Genomic DNA, 24959 nt, shown 5'->3' on the forward strand with positions numbered 1-24959 from the left:
TGAATAATTTATTGTTTATCAACATTTGCTAAATACACCTTTATCACAAAAGCAAATCAAAGTGGAGATATTCAGTGACACTATGGGCTAGATGCACTAAAGTCAGTCTGTAATACCGACTGGATCGCTGTTGGCCGATTTTCTGGCCGAATGTGGAACAGCAATTGCATGCAAATGATTTACATGGAGGTGCAAATCATTTGCATGCAAACCCGACAGATCAATCACTCAGTGAGCGATTGACACATGCGCAGAGCACTAACAGCAGTGACAGGGGAAGCAGCCTTCTGTCACTGCTGTTAGGGCTTTTTTTTTAATGGCACAGATGTTGAGTGTGTGTTACACACGCACAATCTGCCCCATTAAAAAAAAAAAGAAAAAAGCTCCTCCGCGCTGATGGCCCTCCCAATGAAACCCCCATGAACCAGCAACACAACTCCCCCATGGCAGCAAAAATGGCAGGAGGGAAGTCTACTCCTACCTGGCAGAATACTTCCGTGCCATGCTCCCACCTGGTCCTGGACCCCCAAGCCACCGACCCCCCCCCCCCCCACAACCATCCCCTCCCCTCCCCCTTCCTCCCCCCCCAAAAGGCAGGAGGGATGCCCACTCCCTTCTGCAACTAGATGCTCCTCCGAACCCCAACCCCAGTCCCCGAATTCCCCCGTACCTTTGTTAGACATTGGGAGCTGAACTGAATGTGCAAAAGGATTTATACAATTACCCTCTCTAAGTGTAAGTTGGAAGTATAAACTAGGAATATGCCTTCCATTTTTATTTGAAAAAATATATTTCCTTCTGGTTTGTTAGTTGTTCAAGCCAAAGAAACATGCATAGTTTTTATCCAAGAGCTATGCTATCCAGCTGGGCATGTTATCCAAGCCAGTAGCACGGAAGTAAGATAAAACATTCTCCCAAAGTCATAGTCTGAGTATCCAGCTGAATATAGCTTCCAACTCAGTGTACTCCAGAGAATAAATGTGGCTGTCAAAAATGCATCATCTCATGCCAGGTTCTCAACTTTTATCTAACTAAAGATACAATATAAACACATCTTATAATGCAGACTATGGAAACAATCAGGGGAACAAAAAGTCTTAGACTACTAATTCACTCCATCCATGTTCTTGTAAGAACTTGAAAAGGAAGAAAGGGATGAGCTAGCCAAAAATAAATTGAGTTAAAAGAAAGATGGGAAAGTTGTTAGATAGAAATAATAAGGTGTTAAGATTAGCAGCAGTTTAAAGAGGAACGTGTTCAGAGCTACTTAGGTCTTTTACTGAAAGCTCATATCTTCTGTGCTTGGTAATACTGCTTTGATTTGAATGTGTTAACTACAGATTTTAGCCCACTTTAGTAAAAGGGTCACTTAAGAGCAAACTTAAAAATGTCCTGGCTGTGTAAAAACAGCACATTCCAGAGACTAGCAATCACCCCACCAAGAGTCTGCAAACATTCATGAAACTGAACTAATTGAAGGACATTTATTTGTATCTTTTGAAACCCATAGAGCCACAGACAATTGATTCCACTCTTTTGGCCTTTCAGTTAAAAAAAGAATAAGCTTGTGTTCAGCAAAATGTGTCTTTTTAATAGAAAGACTATAAAGTAACTGAGTTCTTTCTGAACAAAGACTGCAAGAAGGTTTATACATTTTCAGAATTGAGTTCAATTAGAGTGGGACCTTACTATGAGTATTATGGTGCACCTTGGAGGTGCCAGTCAAAAAGCCTAGCAGCAGTATGCTGTTCTGCAGAGTTTTCAGGCAGGGCAATGGAAGCCCTAGTAGTGAAGAATTACAGAAGTCCAATTTGGAAAAAAAAAACAGGCTCTGAAGAATTATTCTAAAATAATCTAAGGCTGTCATAGATTTTAGCTTTGCTATTGACCAATGTCTAAAATATATCCTACGTAGAACATTACTAGTACAAACTTTTAATAGTTAAATTATGGTTCAGTATGAAGCCCAGACTCAAGATGTGTGCAGTGCTGGCCCATCCACTAAGTGGACAAGGCAGCAGCTTAGGGAGGCACAGTTTAGAGAGTTACACTATCATTGGGTCTCTAGCATCTCTACTTCCCTCCCTTCCAAATGTGGTCTCCAGCATTCTTCTCCTTCCTTTCCTCCAGGTTCGCATGCAAATTCTAATTAGTGCCAATAATTGCTTCTTAGTGGCCAATTATTGGCTCTGATTGACTTGTTAATCAGTTCTATCAGCAAGTCACATAGCCCTCCATTGTCCCAGCTACAAAATGAATGCCTGTATATACTATATAAACTGCTTTGATTGCAACTACAGAAAGGTGGTTTATCGGCTCTCTTCCTCTTTCCTTAAACTTGCTCGTGCAACTCCACAAGCCATATATAGAATCCAGGGGTTAGTGCCTTCTAAAGAAGAGGTGGTAAGTGTTCTCACATTAATTCTTTGCAGGTACTGCACACTAATTGCAACATTAACACACACCCTTCACCAGAAGAAGCTCTATAAAATGTCACATTCAATCTGGGCTTTGCATGCGGAAAAGTCTCAAGTCAAGCCATGTTAAATCCAGGTTTTACTGCAGTTTAGTATATCTACCCTGGTGTTATCACTGACACTGGAAGGGAGGCATAGGCATCAAGCAATGGAAAGCTATGGGTGAAGGTTTAAGATGCTTGGTTCTGTATGAGTTTGTGGTCCAAAGGAGCAGGAGGATAGAGTGCTTTCATAGAAAATTAATTTCTGAAAAAAAAATATGTGCAACATGGGTTGTTCTTTTTTTTTCCACATGATTCCAGGAAAATTACATAATTCTTCAGGACCTGATGTTTTCATGCAAATATAAAGTGACCATCCAATCATCAAGAACCAAAGGCCACTTAAAAACTGAAAGTATATTCTTTACTACTCCGCCTTGCTCAAGTTTTAAAGAAAAGAAGCACAAACACATCAGCTGTGGTATGGAAGGAGGTAAGTCGGAGTCTACATAACCTCTCAATTAAGTCCAGGTATTGGGAATCATCCTAATAACAATAACTGAATGAATTATGTACTCCACTGTAATTCTTGAAGATGTATATTTTTGGTTACATATATTTTATAGCCAGCTAAGAAAGGTATCATTTTATGAGAATGTTAAGCTTCCTAATTTATATAGCATTCAAACAATTTTGATTTCCCCGTACATAAGAACATAAGAGTTGCCATGCTGGGACAGATCAAAGGTCCATCAAGCCCATTACCCTATTTCCAACAGTGGCCAATGCAGGTCACAAGTACCTGGTAAGATCCCAAAGAATAAAACCGATTTTATGCTGCTTATCCTAGGAATAAGCAGTGGATTTCCACAAGTCCATCTTAATGGCTTATGGACTTTTAGGAAGTTATTCAAACGTTTTGTAAGCCCTGCTAAGCTAACTGCTTCACCACATTCTCTAGCAATGAATTCCAGAGTTTAACTACATATTGAGTGCCAGATTCTCCAAACGGTGCCATAACTGGCAGCAGCTGCTTATAAAAGCAGTGCCGAATGCATGTCATTCACACAACAGCGCCGTTTGGAGATTTGTGGCTACATGGAAGGTAGGCACCAGAAATGCAGGGTTTTAAATACCTATATTTCTGACACCTATCTTGATGAGAATTACATCTAGAGATCTAATAGTGCCTAACAGTGCCTAAGGTCACTTCTGGCGTTAACCACTCCTGGTGGCCTTAGGCGCCTCCTTAGTCAGGAAAATGGTGCCATTATTGGAGGTGTGTCTGGGCGCCTTCATTTTTTAAACAATGTTTTAATTGGTTTTTAATCTGGCCAGTCAAATGCTGCATCTATTGAGTCAATTAAAACAACTGTTAGATGGCGGTAGGCTTATCTATTTCCGCCTCATTTAGGGCACTGTTATTAGAATCAGGGCCTGCATGAAGAAATACTTTCTCTGGTTTGTTTTAAATCTGCCATGCAGTAGCTTCATTGCATGCCCCCTAGTCCTAGTAGTTTTGGAAATAATAAAAAAGCCATTCACATCTACCCGTTCCGCTCCACTCCACTCCGTATTTTATAGACCTGTATCATATCTTTCCTGAGCTGTCACTTCTCCAGGCTAAATATTAGCTGCTATAGCCTTTCCTCATAAGGAAGTCATCCCATCCCTTTTATCATTTTTGTCGCCCTTCTCTGTTCTTTTTCTAATTCCGCTGTACAAGTATCTTTTTTGAGATGTGATGAGCAGAATTGCACACAGTATTTGAGGTGCAGCTGCCTACAAAGGCATTGTAACATTTTCATGATGTCTATTGGCATTTGATATACTGCCCTATATTGGAGAAGTTCAGGGTGGTGTACGATTTTTTTTTCTTTCAGGCATTCTAGTATTTTTCTGATCTGTCCTGGTAGGCTCACAATCTTTGTTTTCCTTTCCTTGCCTGCTTTCTTAGCCGCCACTGCACACTGAGATGAAAGTTTTGAGCTATCCTCAACGGTAATACTTAGATTCTTTTCCTAATGTGGAGCCCTGCATCACATAGCTATAGTTTTGGTTCCTCTTTCCCACATACATAACTTTGCATTTACTCACATTAAATATAATTTGCCTTTTCAGGCGACAGATTCTCAGTCTCGGCAAAAGGCCAAGAATGGGACATACTTAACTCATGGCTCAGATATCACTTTTGATATTTATCAAAAGAGAACATAAGAATATGTATTTATTCAATTTTCTATACCATTCTCTCATGGCTGCTCAGAACAGTTTACATGAATTTATTCAGGTTACCGTACGCAAGCATTTTTTCACCTGTCTGTCCCAGTGGACTCACAATCTGTCTAATGTACCTGGGTCAATGGGGGGGATCACGTGACTTACCCATGGTCACAAGGAGCAGCTTGAGTTTGAACCCACAACCTCAGGTGGTGCTAAGGCTGCAACTCTTAACGACTGCACCACACTCTCAGACATAGTATGGTAAAAGATAGCATGACAGGCATTGTCTGACAAAGATAGCAAAGCAGTTAACAAAGCATGGTAAAAACATAATATGACAAAACATGGTATGGAGAGACATAGCATGGCAAACATAGTATTACAAAGCATGACTAATATAGTATGACACATCTTGGCAAAAATGGTAAGGTAAGCTTGCATAACAAAACATATGGAAAACAAGGAACCATTTGGATGCCCAGTCTTCCAATTTTCTAAGATCTGCCTGCATTTTCACAGTCTGCATGTGTTTTATCAACTTTGAACAGTTTAGATTAGGCCGAGAAACAGTTGTATGGTCTAGTTTGTTTGCCTTTGACCAAATTTATTAAAAGTACATTGCAAGATTAGCACCAGACACATTAGCTTCACTGTTCTGCATAGAGGCTAGTTAGATCACATGATGATACAAAGATTGTCGAGTGGACATCTTGAAGGGAGTGTAATCTATGGAAGGAATGGTTTTGACATAAAATTAGGACTGTACTATTGTCCGCCTGGACAAACGAAGCAAACGACGAAGAGCTGGCAGCAGAATTGAGGCGGGAGTGCAAAAACGGGAATGTGATGGTAATGGGGGATTTAACTACTCCGGAATAGACTGGAGTATTGGAAACTCGAACTGTGTGAGGGAAACAGAATTCCTAGAGGCTGTGAGGGACTGCTTTAAGGATCAGCTTGTCAAGGAACCAACGAGAGGAAATGCCACACTCGACCTAATCCTCAAAGGGCTAGGGGGACCGGCGAAGGAAGTGAAAATAGTAGGACCACTAGGAAACAGCAATCACAACATGATCCAGTACAAATTAGAAGTAGGAACATTAAGGGAAGAGAACCACAGTGACAACGCTCAACTTCAAGAAAGAGAACTATAACGCTATGAGAGTAATGGTGAGAAAAAAACTCAGAAACAGCTCAAGGAAAATAGAAACCGTGGAGCAAGCCTGGTCCCTATTCAAGGGCACTGTGCAAGAAGCACAACTTATGCACATCCCCAGATTTAGAAAAGGGTGCAAAAAAACCCGAACAAAAGACCCAGTATGGATAACAAATGAAGTGAAGAAAGTGATAGGAGACAAGAAAAAATCATTCCCGAAATGGAAAAAGGACCAAACTGGGGAAAACTGGAAGGAACCCAGGAAATGCCAAAAAGAATGTCATCAAGTGGTTAGGAGAGCGAAAAGGGAATACAAAGAAAGACTATCCGGGGAGGCAAAAAATTTCAAATCATTCTTCAAATATGTTAAAGGGAAGCAACCAGCGAGGGAGGAAGTAGGACCGTTGGATGATGGAGACAGAAAGGGAGTCATAAAGGAGGAAAAAGAGGTAGCTGATAGGTTAAACAAGTTCTTCTCATCAGTCTTCACAAGCGAGGACACATCCAGTGTACCAGAACCCAAAGAGATCTTCAATGGAGACCAGGAAGAAAAACTGTCGACAATAGAGGTGAGCCATGAGGATCTCCTCCAACAGATAGATAGATTGAAAAGCGACAAATCACCAGGCCCAGACGGAATCCACCCAAGGGTACTTAAAGAACTAAGAAATGAAATAGCAGAAATACTCCAACGAGTTTGCAACCTATCCTTGAAAACTGGCGAAGTCCCTGAGGACTGGAAGATAGCAAATCTTTAAAAAGGGATTGAGAGGTGACCCGGGAAACTACAGGCTGGTAAGTTTGACATCGGTTCCAGGCAAGATGGTAGAAGCACTGATAAAGGACAGGATCTGTGAGCACATTGAAAGAAATGGACTAATGAAAGAGAGCCAACATGGCTTCTGCAAAGGGAGATTGTGCCTAACAAACTTACTGCACTTCTTTGAGGGGATAAACAGCCAGATGAACAAAGGGGAAGCCATAGACATCATTTATCTTGACTTCCAAAAGGCCTTCGACAAGGTATCCCATGAGGGGCTACTTAGGAAGCTGTGGAACCATGGGGTTTAAGGGGACGTATACAGATGGGTTAAACTTCCGGAACTTGGAGGCGAGGAGGATGGCAGTTTGAGTGCAGAGCTCCTCTCCCTGGACAATCTGCCTGCTTTTAAATATCAGCAGCAGTGGGAGATCAATTGCTTTTACACCTAAGCAGCAACGGGACCAACCCACCAAAAACCCACAGTCCCGGTCCTGCAAAAATATGAGCTCCACCCTCCCTGCAGTTCGCTAGGAAAATCAACTGCTTTTACACCTAAGCAGCAGCAGGACCGATCCAGCCAGGCATGTGAGCTCCTCCCTCTGCAGTCCATTGGAGAGATCAATCTACCTGCTTTTAAATATCAGCAACAGTGGGAAATCAACTGCTTTTACACCTCAGCAGCAGCGGAACTATCCGCAACTACCAAGAGCACACAGACCCGATCCAGCCAAGAGTGTGAGCTCCACCTCCCCCTGCAGTCCACTAGGAAGATCAACTGTTTTTTACACCTAAGCAGCAACAGGACCAGCCACCACTACCGAGAGCCCTTTGCCCTGATCCAGCCAAACAAGTAAGCTCTTCTTCCCCCAGCATTCCGTTGGAAAAATCAATATGCTTGCTTTTAAATATTATCAGAAGTAGGAGATCAACTGCTTTTACACCTAAGCAGCCTATAATAGGAGCCCTTGCCCCGATCCAACCAGGCATGTGAGCTCCTCCCCCTATATCCTGTTTAAGAGATCAATCTACCTGCTTTAAATATCAGCAGCAGTAGAAAAACAACTGCTTTTACATACAAGCAGCAGCGAGACCTACCGCAACCACCAAGAGCCCACAGACCCGATCCTGCCAGGAGTGTGAACTCCTCCCCCTGCATTCCATTGGAGAGATCAATCTGCCTGCTTTTAAATATCAGCAGCAGTGGAGATCAACTGCTTTTACACCTAAGCAGCAACGAGACCAGCCACAACCACCGAGAGCACACAGACCCGATCCTACCAAGAGAGTGAACTCTTCCCCCCCATGCAATCCGCTAAGAAGATCGACTGTCGGGACAGTAAGGGAATTTTTCAAGTACCTTTCTTATTTCTAATCTTAATGTATATTTTCTGTAAACCGCTTAGAACCTAACGGATGTAGCGGTATATAAGAAATAAATTACATTACATTACATTACATTAAACACTGATTGGCGGGCAGAAAACAAAGGGTTGGAGTGAAGAGCCACTACTCGGACTGGAGGAGGGTCACGAGCGGAGTTCCGCAGTGGTCGGTACTCAGACCGCTGCTGTTCAATGTATTTATTAATGACCTAGAAACGGGGACAAAATGTGATGTTATAAAATTTGCAGATGACACTAAACTCTGTAGCAGGGTTAGAACTGTGGAAGAATGTGAGGACCCACAAAGGGACCTGAACAAACTGGAGGAGTGGGCAAAAAAGTGGCAGATGAGCTTCAATGTCAGGAAATGTAAGGTCATGCATATAGGGAAAAAGAACCCGATGTTCAGCTACAAATTGGGGGATTAGTACTAGAGGGAAGTAACCTTGAAAAAGACTTGGGTGTGTTGGTGGACACAACAATGAAGTCAACGGCACAATGTGCAGCAGCCTCCAAGAAGGCAAACAGAATGTTGGGTATTATTAAGAAGGCTATTACTAACAGAACAAAGGAAATCATCATGCCGCTGTATCGCGCAATGGTGCGACCGCATCTGGAATACTGCGTCCAATATTGGTCGCCATACTTAAAGAAGGACATGGAGATACTTGAGAGGGTTCAGAGAAGAGCGACGAGAATGATAAAAGGTATGGAAAACCTTTCATACCTTGAGAGGCTAGAAAGGCTGGGGCTCTTCACCCTGGAAAAGCGGAGACTCAGAGGAGACATGATAGAGACTTACAAGATCATGAAGGGCATGGAGAAGGTGGAAAGGAACAGATTCTTCAGCCTATTGGGAGCTACAAGAACAAGGGGGCACTCAAAGAAATTGAAAGGGGACAGGTTTAGAACCAATGCTAGGAAATTTTTCTTCACTAGAGGGTGGTGGACACCTGGAATGCGCTTCCGGAGGCTGTGATAAGACAGAGTACATTAAAGGGATTCAAAGAGGGATTGGAGAAGTTTCTGAAGAATACGGGAATTGAGGGATATAGATAGAGGTAGAGATAGGTTCATAAAGGGTATAGATGGAAGAATAATGAAGATTGAAAGGTTTTAGTCAAACGATCACTTACAGGTCATGAACCTGATGGGCCGCCGCGGGAGCGGACTTCTGGGCGCGATGGACCCAGCGGAGGCAATTTCTTATGTTCTTATATGATTTACAAAAATTAGAGACTTGGGCAAATGCTTGGCAACTAAACTTTAATGTGAAGAAATTCAGTTAGATATATTTGGGGTACAGGAATCCCAAGGAACTCTATGTGATAGAACTCTACATGATATGTATATTCCAGGAAGAAGAACTTGTGGTATTGTATTGTATTTATTATATTTGATATATCACTTGTACATGGTGATAGTGCCTAAGGAGCTCATAATCGAAACAGAAAAATGTCTACAAACCAGCCTAAATCGGCACTTGGATGATCTAAAAGACAAGTCGTCCAAGTGCCAATAATCGAACCGGGTGTTAGACGTATTTAAAAATGACCTAGGCCTTCACAGTGCTGCTGAATGACCAGAGCTAAAAGGGATGTGTCAGGTGGAGTGTTGAGGGTGGGATTTGGGCAGGCCGTGGGCCATCCTAGACTTAGTCGTACTGCATGTATAACCAAAAGTTTTACAACACTACCTAAACGTTGTGACTTAGGCCATCTAAAACCAGGTCTAAGTCACAAGAAGGTATCCAAAGTGACCAGATAAGCATTGCAGACACAAAGTACAGACCCACACACACACTGCCCCAGTGATCACTGACCCCACTCCCATAAAAATCGTAATAACAACTTTACATATCTGCCTCCAGAACATCAGCACCTGGCAGCCTGGCATAGGAAAGCCTAGCAGAGCTGCAGGTGGCTTAAGTGGCTTAAGTGGTCTTGGGGTGGGTTAGTGAACCATGGAGAAGAGGGCCCAGGCAGATAAGACTTTAATCACTGCATTCATGGTAAAAAATGTGCACCCCCCCAAAACCCTTTTGTACTGCCATATGTGGCTCCTGCAGCCATAAGGGCTATTGGGGTGGTAGGTAGGTGGGTCTAGTAGATTCTGGGGGTGTTTTGGGGGGCTCACCATAACCTATAAGGGGGCTGTAGTGAGATGTTTATCTGGGACCATTTTTGTGAAGTTCACAGCAGTGCCCTGTAAGGTACCCCACTACTCTGGTGCTATGTCGGGGTGTCTAGTCCATCACTTTTCTGGCCCCTCCCATACCCAAAAGGTCTTTTTCTAGGCGTTTGTGACTTGGACAAATTTTTGATCGAAAATGGGATATAAAGATGGACAACTTAGCAGTCTGGGCGATCAGACGAATGGACATACAATGGGATCTCTTAAAGAGAGGAAGAGATAATGGTTACTGCGGATGGGCAGGCTAGATGAGCTATTTGGTCTTTAACTTCCATCATGTTTCTATGTTTGTTTGTTTTTTTCTATGAATACGTATAACCTGGAGGAGAAAGGGATAGGGGAGATATGATGCAGATGTTAAAATATAAATAAATAAACAAACCTTTTTCATCATAAATATGATTTCTCTTTTGGATAGTGATTATTGTAAAAGGCTTTGGTAACAGAAGGCTTTTCATCACTCTGGTCACCCATCTGGCCTTTTCTGTCTGTGAAAGGTCCCATTTGCAGGATAAATGCTTTCTTTCTCAAAATCCATGCTACACAGTGCAGAAGCTTAGTTAGAGCTTCAAAGGGCTTTTTCACATTGTTCAGACTTAGCATCTGACCTGATTCAAGGTCGATAGTTATTGCCCTCCCTCTTCCATGGGGCTACATCTGTTGCATTCTAAGACTTAGAATACCTGTCTTGACCTTGCCTTCTTATCTCTGACCCCCCCTCCCTTCTCTCTTTAGCAGTTTGTAAATCCAATCACTTAGTTGAAACGAGTGGAACATTTATAAGCAATTTAATATAATTGGTTTATTGTTTATTTAAAGCTTTTAGACCGCTAACTAATGACCATGAAGTCAAATCAGAGCGGTTTACATGAGCAGCTTTGATGGACATATGAACATTAACTTCAGTAATGATGGTGCAATACATGAGTTACTATATATGAACTGTAGACAAGGAGTAATGCTGCACTTCTGGAGTTATGACAAAAGAGCTTAGTAGTGATGTTACATACAGAATTAGATTGTTTCTGAGATGTCTATTATATGTATACACACATACAAATCATTTACCTTAGTCTATTCTTGATTGACTCAACAATTAAGAATACAAAAACCCTATATCCAATCATTATATTTATTTATATCATTAACCTCTATAAATATACATATTAAAGGCCTCGTCTACTAAACTGCTCATTGAATTCCTATGAGTGTCGGGAGCAGCACGGGCCATTCAGCGCGGCTCCCCGCGCTAAAACTGCTAGCACGGTTTAGTAGAAGAGGGAGTAAACCTTTTAGTTGTCATTTAAATGTATCATCATTTAAACTTCCTTTGTATATCCCACTTAATCCTATCACGTATGAACTGTGAAATAGTGTGCTATATTCACAAATTTACAAATAAGGGGTAAAGAAAATATCTTCTTAAATTAATTTAACAGAATATTATAATGCTGTTTTTATATTTTATCCTTCCGCAGTAATGGCCCACAGAACGAGTGTCCTTGAAGCCATTTTCGTGAAATACATGTTTGAGGCTTGGCACATAGTTTAATACTTTTTCTTGGCTGATATCATAAAATAACCAAAGGATTTAAAAAAAAAAAATCCATTGAGTTTTTTCCATGGCCCTAAGATTTATAGGGATCTATTTACAGAAATAATTTGGTACTATAGTGCTGCATTTTATTTTACCCAGTAGATATTGTTTCAGATACATGCTATAAAAATTCATAGCTTAGACATTCTACAGATCCTATTCAGTGCTTTTGTTAAATTGATGTGCACTGTTTTAAAGACAATGGCAATTGCCAAGGGATTTTGCAGAGAAACACTCAATAGGTTACACATGTCAGATCCCTTTGATATTCATGTTGGCACAATGTCTAGAGCAGTGTTTTTCAACCTTTTTTGGGCAAAGGCACACTTGTTTCATGAAAAAAATCACGAGGCACACCACCATTAGAAAATGTTAAAAAATTTAACTCTGTGCCTATATTGACTATATATAAAGTAATTCTCTTGAATAGGAATCAAATAAACACAAAGAAAGTATTTTATAATTACTTTATTATGAAATATTAAGTAAACAGAATAGTGAAAAATTATAAAATACTTTATTCAGTGCAAAACCTGGGCCTGTTTGGCTGAACACAAAGCTGATATTCTGGCTGGAATCGAAGAAAGACACACACGTAGCTCTTCGTCAACAGCCGTTCCCTTCACCGCCCCGTCACCGTCACCGCCATCCCTTTCACCGCCCCGTCACCGCCACTGCCATCCCATTCACCGCCCCGTCACCGTCCCCGCTGCATCCATATAAGCCTTAGTACTGTAATATTTAGCTTATTCCTTTCTTATAAATCAAAGTTCCTGCTGCTGAACTAGAGAAAGAGATGTTCAGCTGGCAGGGCTTTGTTTATAAATTTTTATCAACACAACTAATATACTATTTTATCCTAAAGCAAAAAATAAATAAATAAATATAATTTTTTTTTCTACCTTTGTTGTCTGGTTTCTGCTTTCCACATCTTCTCATTCAATTCCTTCCATCCACTGTGTGTCTTCTCTCTACATCTTCCATTTGCTGTTACTGTGCCTCTCCCTTCACCCCCCCCCCAATTGATCTAGCACCCATCTTCTTCCCTCCGCTCCCCCATTGTCTGGCATCTGTCTTCTTCCCACTCTGTCTTCCACATTTCCCTTCGGGGTCTGTTCCTCTCCACCCTCCTTCAATGTCTGTCCTATTCCTTTCCACCACCACCCTTCCCTCCCTCCTTTACCATCTGTTCCTTTCTACTACCCTTCAGCTCCTCTCACGTGGCTTATCTATCTACCTTCCTCCCTCTTATTTTCATGGCACGTTACAATGTAATTTGTGAAAGCCACTGGAGCCTGCGAGCTTGGTCCCTGTCCCATCCCCACAAACCATCTCGCTTCTGTGCTCCTATTTTCTCCATTTCTAATATCTCCCCTATGTATCTGTCATTGCCCCCCCCCTGTGTCCATATACCATCCCCATGGCATGTCCCCTTTATGTCTCTGTCCCTATGCCCCATGCACATAATTTCCCCTCTTTCTGTTACCTTCCTGTGTCCAGATTTCCCCTATCTTCCTCTTCCATACCAGTGTGTCTCTTCTTTTCAACCCCATCTAGCTTTTTTCCCTCTTTCTTCCCCCCCCCCCATGCTTCTAGCATCTGGCTCACCTGCCTGTCCTTCCCTTTCTTTCCTGCTGTGGGTTTTTCTTTCCGTCTTCATCCCCTTGGCCCAGAATCCTTTTCCCTTTCACTCCCTCCTTCCAATTTGAGCTGGGAACACGAGCGATCGCACAGTCCCCGCAGCCACCACTCGCCTGACCAATCGATCCTACTATTTAGCCAGCTCTCTCCCTTCGCCTCACCTTAGTTTGTAGGTTTTGTTTTTCAGCGACATGCATGCTTTCCCAAAGAGCCGCGCACGCGCGGCTGCTCAGTGTTCAATCTTCTGCTCTGCTGCAACTTCCTGTTTCCGGTTGCGTCAGAGCAGAAGATCGAAACTGAACAGCAGCGGGGACCGGGGGAGTCTCATGGGAGCGCGTGCGGGACCCGGCCTGAGGCCTAATCAGTGTCTGCACCGTACGGCACACCAGGCAACATCTTGCGGCACACTAGTGTGCCGCGGAACAGCGGTTGAAAAACACTGGTCTAGAGGACGAGTATAATAGACTCTACCAGAGAAAAATAAGTTTTATCTGCTGTATTTCTCTGAATAGCTTGTAAAGTTCTTATCTGTATTTTCACAGTACCTGTTTCCTCCAAAGTGCTGGCTAAGCCAGAAAACCTGTCTGCCTCTTTCATCATTCATGAAGGAAATATTACTGGTCACTTTTCCTGGAAATTGTCCAAGACAAATCTTCAACATCCCATGACGGGGTTTCAGGTCACCTGGGCCGAGGTTACCACAGAAAGCAGGCAAAACAGCTTACCGAACAGCATCATTTCCCAGTCGCAAATTCTACCAGCAGTAAGTTATTATCTTCATTTCCAAACATATTACAGTTCTGGCATATTTAAGTATGGGGTAGCTAGTTTTATTAGTGCTTTGACATTAAACACTCACCCCTATTAATAAGCTGTGGTAGAAGTTTCTACTGTGGCCTGGAGTGCTAAGTGTTCCGAGGCTACTCTGACGCTCATAGAATTCCTATGAGCAAAGGAGCATTTAGCGCTCTGGGCCATGGTGGAAACCTCTACCAAGGCTTAGTAGAAAGGGGAGTTGGTGTAAATATAGTTGTGTTTTTATTACAAAATGGGCTCATGAGATTTATTTATTATACCACTTATATCCACTTATATTCAGGTACTTTTATCTTATTTCCCTAACTGTCCCGGTGGGCTCAAACTCTATCTAGTGTACCTGGGGCAATGAGGAGATTAAGTGACTTGCCCAGGGTCACAAGGAGCAGCGAGAGTTGAACCCACAGCCTCAGGGTGCTGAGGCTGTAGCTCTAACCCCTGCGCCACACACTCCCACTCAAAATATCTGGAGAAGGGATGTGGTACCTTGGATTACGAGCATAACCCGTTCCAGGAGCATGCTCGTAATCCAAAATGCTCGTTTATCAAAGCGAGATTCCCCATAGAAAATAATGGAAACTCGCTTTGATACGTTCTCCCCCCTCCCCCCCCCGATAACCGGCATCGCTCCCCCCCCCCCGCTCGCAAAGGCCCCCTCGCTCCAACCGGCCCCCCCCCGCCCGAACAACTTAAACTTACCTTCCCCCCCCCCCCTGTCTAGCACAGGCACAGATCGTGTGCCTAGAAGATCTTCCGGCTTCCGGCTTCTGCCTGCTTGCTTTGAGCACGCATCTGCACATGCTCAAGGACTTCTAATTCTCCCTCTCGCCGAGAATCTCAGCGAGAGGGAGCATTAGAAGTCCTTGAGCATGCACAGAGCGATGCCGGTTATCGGGGGGGGGGGGGGGAGAGGGTGCTCGCAAATTGAGTCAACACTCTGCGAGTCAAAAGTTTGCTGAGTGTTTTGCTTGTCTTGCAAAACACTCGCAAACCGGGTTACTCGCAAACCAAGATTTGACTGTATATGGTTTTATGGTTTTGAAGTCAAACATGCAGTTTCTTTTTAGGAATGTTCTCAAAAAAGAGGAAGCACTTACTGGGGTATTCTATAAACAGCACCCACATTAAACACTGCTAGGTGCCCTAATTGCAGCTGCCTAGCAACACCTAAGTTTGGGATCCGCACCCAATTTTTATTTTTTAATTGGCTTAATTGGCTTGGTAATTGACCACGCTAGATTTCAGCCAATCAAAAAAAAACAAACAACAAAAAACCCCAAACAAACATGAATAATCAATTTAAGAGTAAGTGTGGCTATGGGTGGAGAATAGGTGTGGATGACTTAGGCATCGTTAGGTGTCCGACATAGGCGCTGCCAAATTATGTGAGTGGAAAGCTGGCCTAATGGAGCAGCGCCTATGGCTAGAATGCCTAGTGACACCTAAGTCCGTTCCATTAGACATGATTCTACAAATGGCACTGTTTTTTGATTGACAACCACACCAAGTGGCGCCTGCAATATAGGATCCTCTTGGCATCGTTTATAGAATCTGGCCCGCTGGACTGTTGGCTGTAAGCAACTGTTTGTACATGCACAAACAGATGTGTTCCAGCTGCAAAATATGGTTGACAAGGTGCAGGACCACAGGGTGTTGAGAGTTTAGGCTCTATTACCTGCAGATCCAGCAGGAGCTGTGGAAAAAAAAAGGGTCGTTTTAGGTATCTTAATCTCTGTGGCACCAGACATAAATGGAACCAGAACAGCACAAGCAGCGGTGTGCCAACAGGGACCTAATTACCACTGGCATCAAATAAAGAGGAAAAATTGAAGCAGATGAATTGTAAATGTGATGATGAGTCTTCAATCACTGCTGGCATCAAAAGAAGAGGAGAGAGTGGCTCATCTGCCAACCTGCGGGTGGAAACGCAGAATAAGGCTGCTGGTGCCAGAAAAGCAGCCACATCTAATATCCTCATTTTCCTTTTCATATCAAAGTCTGTTTTATCATTCTGGTCAAGAAGATCGCAGTAATATAATAAATCCACCTGTTATATTCTTCCCCACCACACATGGAATTTCTGTCCATAGAGATTCCAAAATACAATTTGCTTCATGCAGAATTTATATCTTACTTAACTTAATAAAATCTTCAACATATATAGTCTCATTTTAGATAAAACTTAGGGCTCCTTTTACTAAGGTGCGCTAGCGTTTTTAGTGCACGCTGCATTGCCGTGCGCGCTAATCCCACGCTACGTGCCAAAAACTAACGCCAGCTCAATGCTGGCATTAGCATCTAGCGCGTGTGGCAATGCAGCGCGCGCTAAAAACCCTAGCGCACCTTAGTAAAAGGAGCCCTTAGAGATTGAAATGCATAGGTCCTAGGCTAATTGTTCCTATCTCTTATGATACTACACTTTGGTGACAATGATTTACACCCTTTTATTCATATCTACACTTTACTATATCTCTCTCTCCAGATTGTAGGTTTATATATTGGGCAGTGGGGACTGTAATTCAATTATATATCTGTTATTAGTGACATCTTATTATTATGCCATTATTGTATAATGCACTCCACTGTCTATGTTACATTTATTGTGTTCTTTTGCTAAAATTCATAATAAAATTTCATGAACTTAAAAAAAAGAAATGCATAGGTCCAGGTTTATACAATTATAGTAATACAGTTTTATTTAATTTTATATACTCCCTAAATGCCATAATCCAGTGGTGTACAATTTCAATAACATTAGAATTAGCACCGTCATCTTTCTATACCACAAATAGAAACTTCAATAAAACCAACTACAAAGCTTTCTTGTGGCATAAATATTTGGCCGAGCTTTATTCCAATAACTTTAACAAGGTTAACAATTCACTAATTAACTTTATTAATATTCACAAGTCACAATGCGGCTATCCCCCAAATCCCCTTTCCCATGAGCTATTCGATAATAAAAGTAGCTCATCCATCTTATCAACCTCCTCCAACTTCAACCATAAGATGACCTACGGTATCAGCAGGCCATCCCCCCCCAACTCATGGCGGTGCCGTCCATGAGTGATCCCCACTGATTCCCCACCTCATGGCAGTGTCGCCCATGAGTGATCCATTTCAATTCCCCCTTTAACATGTACATTAATTCAATCCCCAGCTGCATTTCACAATATTTTACCCCCAATTCAGCTGAAAACACACATTAAAGCTGTGACTACCCACCCTCTTTTTTCCCAACCACCCTATCCTTCTCCATTCACATCACAAGTTGTTTCTCCACCATATCAACCAATACCCAATTATCCCAATAAGACAGATGGGAGGGTGGGAAAACTCATTCACACCACCTCAAACCAACCACCCGCCTCCTTCACATCCCCACAATAATGGCTATCCAGCCAAAAACCCTCCAACACTTTCTACCAATCATCCTTGCCCCCTTTCTACCAGTCAAATTCAACTTCTCCCCACATAATACCCTAACATCCAAAATCCACGACCATCCAAAATCCACTACCATCCAAAATCCACGTCCATCCAAAATCCTCAGGCCATTCTGAATTTACCCTATTCTATCCCCCACCCCTAAAATCCCTTCCCTAACATCTCAAGATGACAAGCTCATTTCAAATACACCAAAGTTCATAGGAACTGAATGGGCTTCAGTGCATTTGCCTCTGGGGTTAGGAAGGTAATGCAGGTTGAGAGAGGTTTAGGACTGCAGGAGCGGCCTAGTGGTTAGAGCAGCTGTCTCAGCAGCCTGAGGTTGTGAGTTCAATTTCCAATGCAGCTCCTTGTGACTCTGGGCAAGTTGTTTAAAACTTCATTGCACCATTCTTTAATAGGAAAGAAAAGAGTTTTCAAAAAAGTTTTTGTTTTATTTTTCAGTATAGTCCCTTGATAGTTCCATACAATTCATTCACTTTTCCTGCAATGACTTTCCCCTATGAAAAGATTTCTTCTGTTTGACCTTCACACCTTCCGATTTTCAAGTGATGTCTTCATCACTTGAAAATAACTGTCCATGGAGAAATTTCTTCAAAACTCAGAACAGGAAATAATCTGAGGGAGCCAGGTCAGGATTGTAGGGTGGACGGTTCAGCTGCTGAAACTCACATTCTCGGATGGCAGCCTGTGATTGTCATGACATGTGCAACGGCACATTGTCGTGAAGAAACAGCATGCCTGCTGTGAGTTTTCCTCATCTTTTTTGCTTGATTGAGTCCCACAAAGCAATCATTGTATTGGTATAACTCTCCCCGGTTATGGTTGTCTTGTGCAACATGAACTCCAAAAGCAAAAGTCCTTCATCATCCCAGAAGACAGTTGCCATGACTTTGCCTGAAAATATTTCTGTCTTGAACTTTTTTCGGGTGGGAAATGACTTGTGCTTCCACTGCATTGACTCTATTTTGGACTCAGGATCTCTGTGATAGACCCAAGCTTCATCTCCAGTCATCAAATGATGAAAAAAATTGACTTGATCTTCACAGAGCATCTCCAAGTTCTCCTGACAGCACTGGAGCCTCATGTTGTAGGAACCCATCTTGCACTAACCTTGGACATTCCCAGGTTTTCATGAATTATTTTTCAAACTGTATTCGAGACACCTTAATTCGTCTGTCTGACAAAATTAAATCTTCAATTTTCTTGCACATTTCTGTGGAAGTTGCTTCCACAGGCCGTCCATTGTGAGCGTCATCTTCAATAGACTCTCTACTCCACTTAAACTGCTTGCTCCCAAATTTTACTTTGTAGGATGATGGGACAGATTTATCATAAACTGCAGTCATTTGTTCATGGATCTCCTTTGGCTTTTTCCCTTCTTTTGTGAGAAATTTTATCACTGAACGGTGCTCCAAATCTTGCAGTTTCTTACTTGATTTGCATGAGGACTCTCCTGACATCCTGTCTCTTGGCATGTTAGACTCGCACTGAACCACAGCTGTGCATGAGTAACCTTGAGACATGTGAAAACATGCACAGACTTGTTTCAATACGCTTGCTACTTTCTTTCATACTCAGGTAGATAAATTATTGAACACTACTCATAAGTACCTGTCTAAAATATGTAAACCACTTTGATTGTAACCACACAGGAAAAAAAACAGTATATCAAGTACAATCCCCTTTAAAGGGAAATGACCTCACCATAAGCCTCTGCTTATTTAAGAGAAGAAATAAGGACCCCTTTTACAAAGCCAAAGTAATGAATCTCCCATTTCAAATACACCAAAGCTCATAGGAACTGAGTGGGCTTCAGTTCATTTGCCTCGGGGGAATCGCTAAAGCGGCCTTGTAAAAGGAACCTTATGTTAGCCAAGCCTTGAAAGAAAAGTACATAACTGTGTGAACTTTGATGTTGGACCCATGCCTTCTTAGATATAGACTAGTACAGGAAAAATATTGTTTAAGTAGTACCATTTTCAAGTAGAGAGAGCAAACAACAACAACATCAGTAGCAACAAACATAATTCTTATTTTGAATATTTTCTTCTTTTTGATTACTGAGAAAACTACATTAAGAGAATCTTTACAAATAGGTGTCAAGGTCACTTGTAAGATGAAATTCACATAGCCAGTGGCTAAAGAAAGGCTTTGAACTCATATTTGAAAGTCGCCATCTAAAACCATTATTGACAGCTTTTTTCCTAATCATATTTTTTAAATTATTTATATTCATATATATTTTTTGGAAGCATGTACATTTGTTATTAACATCATAACTGATTGGATGCATACATCTACAGGCAACCCAGAGATCTAGAATGATCCTAGAGACCAAGAACAATGTAGCTTTGGTTCACCGTCCTCATTTGGAATCGGACACAAACCATATATAAGTCTTTATTCTGTAGTCTTTGTAGCCTTCCATTTTTTTTGCAAAGGACAGGACCTTAACAGTAAATAATTCTGTAAAAAGACCATGATATAGCAAAAGTGATTTGTTCTGGTGGTTTAATTGGCATTGTTTCTCAGAAGATTTCAGTTATTGAACAAGGAATGGTTTACTGTTTAAACCCTGTGATCAAACTATAGATGCATCAAGAAAAATAGCTACACTAAAATACTGTTTGGGAAACTCCAGTATATACATTCAAAAGTGAAAAACAATAGCATACAAAAATATAAGCAAATTCTGCAAATACATCTGACTAATCTTTTGTTTTCTAGAATCTGATGAACATACTGTACGCAAGTTACAATAAAATCTTCAGAGATATTTTGAGTTCCGTTTTTACAGAAAAAAGGCTCCCATGAGGACTGATATCTCTGCCATATATTGACATTTAGGTTTTTGGTTAGGTCACAAAAAGGTAAAGCGTAGATCAGAATTGGTAGCATAAGGGGAAACAAAATCTATAGTAAAATCTTGGCAGTTTTAAAAAGCATTCAACAGAATTGTATTTTAACGTGTACACCTGCTGTATATATGCATTTCTAGTATAATCAAATGTAGCATTTGTGTTTTATTTATTTAAAATTTTCCAACACACTCTATGTAGGATCATTATGTCCTAACAGTGACCAACCTGAGGCCTTCAATGCTTTATAGACTGGAAGTGCAAGTATTGACCACTGGAGGAGAGGGGCCAGCTATGATGAAATCATTCCGAACACCTAGTTTACAGACCACATCATCCCATCGTAAGTACTGGAACCACCTGTAGGGGTTTCGTAATAAGGTTTGGATATGGGTTTCGGGATGCTTAAGGTCTGAAAGTACAGTGAGATTGACCTCGAGGAAGGAGAATACTGTTCGGTTTGTTAAATCAAGAATAGCAATGATGTCTGTGGCAGGAGTAAAACTATGGAATCTCCTCCCTGGCATCTTGAGGACCTGTTCGGACCGGTTACAGTTCAAGAGAATGTTAAAAACACAATTGTATGTAGAGGCCTTCCTTTGAAGATATGTGGAAGGAAGACACTTAAAGAGGAATTTGAATTATGACCTGTGTCTTAGAATCATTGAGGATTGATGATATGCAATTTTCCTGCAGGTTTTCCACTACTTTTATTTATTTAGTCATTCAATTTTCCACATTGTTCTCCCAGGAGAGATCAGAACAGTTTACATGAGTTTATTCAGATACTCAAGCATTTTTCCCTGTCTGTCCAGGCGGGCTCACAATCTATCTAATGTACCTGGGGCAATGGGGGGATTAAGTGACTTGCCCAGGGTCACAAGGTGCAGCGTGGGTTTGAACCCACAACCTCAGGGTGCTGAGGCTGTAGCTTTAACCACTGTGCCACACTGGGCTAAATGTGTGTACTAAAAGTATTGTTATGTATGTTGTCGTCCGAACCATTGTGAATGTTTTTAAACCACTTAGTTATAGGCGGTCAAGAAATTTTAGAGATAAAATAAATATTATACAGAAGAGGCTAGGATAGATGGAAATGCTTTTCATGGGATGTTTAGTAAGCTGTGCTAAGCAGTTTCTGTGAGCATTAGTGTGCAGTGGTCATTAAAGCAATCCAGACTAACAACCAGCTAGCATGGTAAAAATCCCTGAGATGTCCTGTCTGTCTCTCCAAATAAGATTGTAAGTTCTTCTGAGCAGGAACTGTCTATTGAATGTTAAATGTAAAGTGCTGTGTATTCCTTTCAGCACTATTGAAATGATAAATAATATTAGTAGTAGTAGGTGTGGGTCATGGGTGGAAATGGGAAATTTCCAGCCCTGGCAGCTAGAACGTAGGATGTTACCCTGTACTACCTTTCAGAGCTGCCAGTACTGCAGTTGTACTTAACATTAAGGACTGAATGTTATATATGGTGCTGAAAAATTAACAAATAAATCCACTGAGCAGTTTTCTATAAACTGATGATGATAAATGGTGATTGCCCTCTTTGAGGAGCACTGCATGTGGGGAAGATAATCTCATGGAGTCCACCACTGAAGGTCTTTAAAATGTTTTTTTTTATTTGTTATGTTATGGGATATTGGACACACAGCCTTCGATATTAAGCCTGGCTACCTCCTGCTGACCAAGGCGATCCCGGAAGTTCAATGCTGGGACCATATCCGGCCACCATCATTGAATTTTTTGTTTAAAGTTTGCCGATATTCAGCGTCTGGCCAGGCCTACTTTTTAGGTGTGTCAATATGATTGCATGCCTTAGCTGGCCAGCTGCTGAATAGCAGCGGTGACCAGCTATGTCGTGTGACATAGATGGTCACTGGGCTAGGCAGTGATCTGGCTATTTAGTGAGAGATAATCTGCTATCTCCTGATGAATATTAGTGCATAGCCAGCTAAGCAGTACTTAACCAACCAGGAGCCATTTCTAGAAGACTAAGAACTGAATATTGGGGGAGGGGGGAGATTTATTCTGTAGAACCAATAATTTTCAAATATAAATATAAGATCTAGGTGCCACTGTTTAGGCCTTTTATAACATGAACGTTCCAATGTTACCACAATGACATCCATGTCCCTTGTTTTTCCCATGTTCATAATTTGGACTGTTCAGTTTGGAAAATGGATGCTCATGCTATGAGGATTCTTCAAAAAGTTTCCACACTTTCATATTTTCGTGGGAAATGGTTAGGGCAGGAGAAGTGGTAAGAGGGCATGTCATAGAATGCCATTTGAAAAGTCAGTCAGGCAAGCCAGCTCACCCGTGGAAAAGTGATGTAATTTGCTTTTGAGATATTTAAACAAATAGAGGGGCATTTTTGGTAGGATGTCTAAGCCTAATTTGGACGTTTTGGAAAAAACATCCAGAAATCCAGTAGAGAAAATGTCCATTTTCAAAACAGCCAGACATAGTAACATAGTAACATAGTAGATGACGGCAGATAAAGACCCGAATGGTCCATCCAGTCTGCCCAACCTGATTCAATTTAAATTTTTTTTTTTTTTTTTAAATTTCTTCTTAGCTATTTCTGGGCAAGAATCCAAAGCTTTACCAGGTACTATGCTTGGGTTCCAACTGCCGAAATCTCTGTTAAGACTTACTCCAGCCCATCTACACCCTCCCAGCCATTGAAGCCCTCCCCTGCCCATCCTCCACCAAACGGCCATACACAGACACAGACCGTGCAAGTCTGCCCAGTAACTGGCCTAGTTCAATATTTAATATTATTTTCTGATTCTAAATCTTCTGTGTTCATCCCACGCTTCTTTGAACACAGTCACAGTTTTACTCTCCACCACCTCTCTCGGGAGTGAATTCCAGGCATCCACTACCCTCTCCGTAAAGTAGAATTTCCTAACATTGCCCCTGAATCTACCACCCCTCAACCTCAAATTATGTCCTCTGGTTTTACCATTTTCATTTCTCTGGAAAAGATTTTGTTCTACGTTAATACCCTTCAAGTATTTGAACGTCTGAATCATATCTCCCCTGTCTCTCCTTTCCTCTAGGGTATACATATTCAGGGCTTCCAGTCTCTCCTCATACGTCTTCTGGCGCAAGCCTCCTATCATTTTCGTCGCCCTCCTCTGGACCGCCTCAAGTCTTCTTACATCTTTCGCCAGATACGGTCTCCAAAACTGAACACAATACTCCAAGTGGGGCCTCACCAATGACCTGTACAGGGGCATCAACACCTTCTTCCTTCTACTGACTACGCCTCTCTTTATACAGCCCAGCATCCTTCTGGCAGCAGCCACTGCCTTGTCACACTGTTTTTTCGCCTTTAGATCTTTGGACACTATCACCCCAAGGTCCCTCTCCCCGTCCGTGCATATCAGCTTCTCTTCTCCCAGCATATACGGTTCCTTCCTATTATTAATCCCCAAATGCATTACTCTGCATTTCTTTGCATTGAATTTTAGTTGCCAGGCATTAGACCATTCCTATAACTTTTGCAGATCCTTTTTCATATTTTCCACTCCCTCTTCGGTGTCTACTCTTTTACAAATCTTGGTATCATCTGCAAAAAGGCACACTTTTCCTTCTAACCCTTCAGCAATGTCACTCACAAACATATTGAGCAGGATTGGCCCCAGCACCAAACCCTGAGGGACTCCACTAGTCACCTTTCCTTCCTTCGAGCGACTTCCATTAACCACCACCCTCTGGCGTCTGTCCGACAGCCAGTTTCTGACCCAGTTCACCACTTTGGGTCCTAACTTCAGCCCTTCAAGTTTGTTCAACAGCCTCCTATGAGGAACTGTATCAAAGGCTTTGCTGAAATCCAAGTAAATTACATCTAGCATATGTCCTCGATCCAGCTCTCTGGTCACCCAATCAAAAAATTCAATCAGGTTCGTTTGGCACGATTTACCTTTTGTAAAGCCATGTTGCCTCGGATCCTGTAACCCATTAGATTCAAGGAAGTACACTATCCTTTCTTTCAGCAACACTTCCATTATTTTTCCAACAACTGAAGTGAGGCTCACCGGCCTGTAGTTTCCTGCTTCATCCCTGTGACCACTTTTATGAATAGGGACCACATCCGCTCTCCTCCAATCCCCAGGAATCACTCCTGTCTCCAGAGATTTGTTGAACAAGTCTTTAATAGGAGTCGCCAGAACCTCTCTGAGCTCCCTTAGTATCCTGGGATGGATCCCGTCTGGTCCCATCGCTTTGTCCACCTTCAGTTTTTCAAGTTGCTCATAAACACCCTCCTCCGTGAACGGCACAGAATCTACTCCATTTTCTCGTATAACTTTGCCAGACAATCTCGGTCCTTCTCCAGGATTTTCTTCTGTGAACACAGAACAGAAGTATTTGTTTAGCACATTTGCTTTCTCCTCATCATTCTCCACATC

The 24959-nt window shown here is 41.9% G+C and overlaps 1 protein-coding gene across 1 annotated transcript in view; it reads left to right on the forward strand.

Annotated features, from left to right (window-relative positions):
* The window catches only part of ANOS1 (anosmin 1), a 336486-nt gene that overhangs the window by 308218 nt on the left and 3309 nt on the right, over positions 1 to 24959 (forward strand). The window contains exons 11-13 of the mRNA XM_033950370.1: positions 2780 to 2951; positions 13956 to 14176; positions 20739 to 20880. Of these exons, the coding sequence (XP_033806261.1) occupies positions 2780 to 2951; positions 13956 to 14176; positions 20739 to 20880 (535 nt within the window). The remainder of the gene's footprint in view (positions 1 to 2779; positions 2952 to 13955; positions 14177 to 20738; positions 20881 to 24959) is intronic.

Source organism: Geotrypetes seraphini, chromosome 6 (genome assembly GCF_902459505.1).
Source record: "Geotrypetes seraphini chromosome 6, aGeoSer1.1, whole genome shotgun sequence".
Taxonomy (NCBI): domain Eukaryota; kingdom Metazoa; phylum Chordata; class Amphibia; order Gymnophiona; family Dermophiidae; genus Geotrypetes; species Geotrypetes seraphini.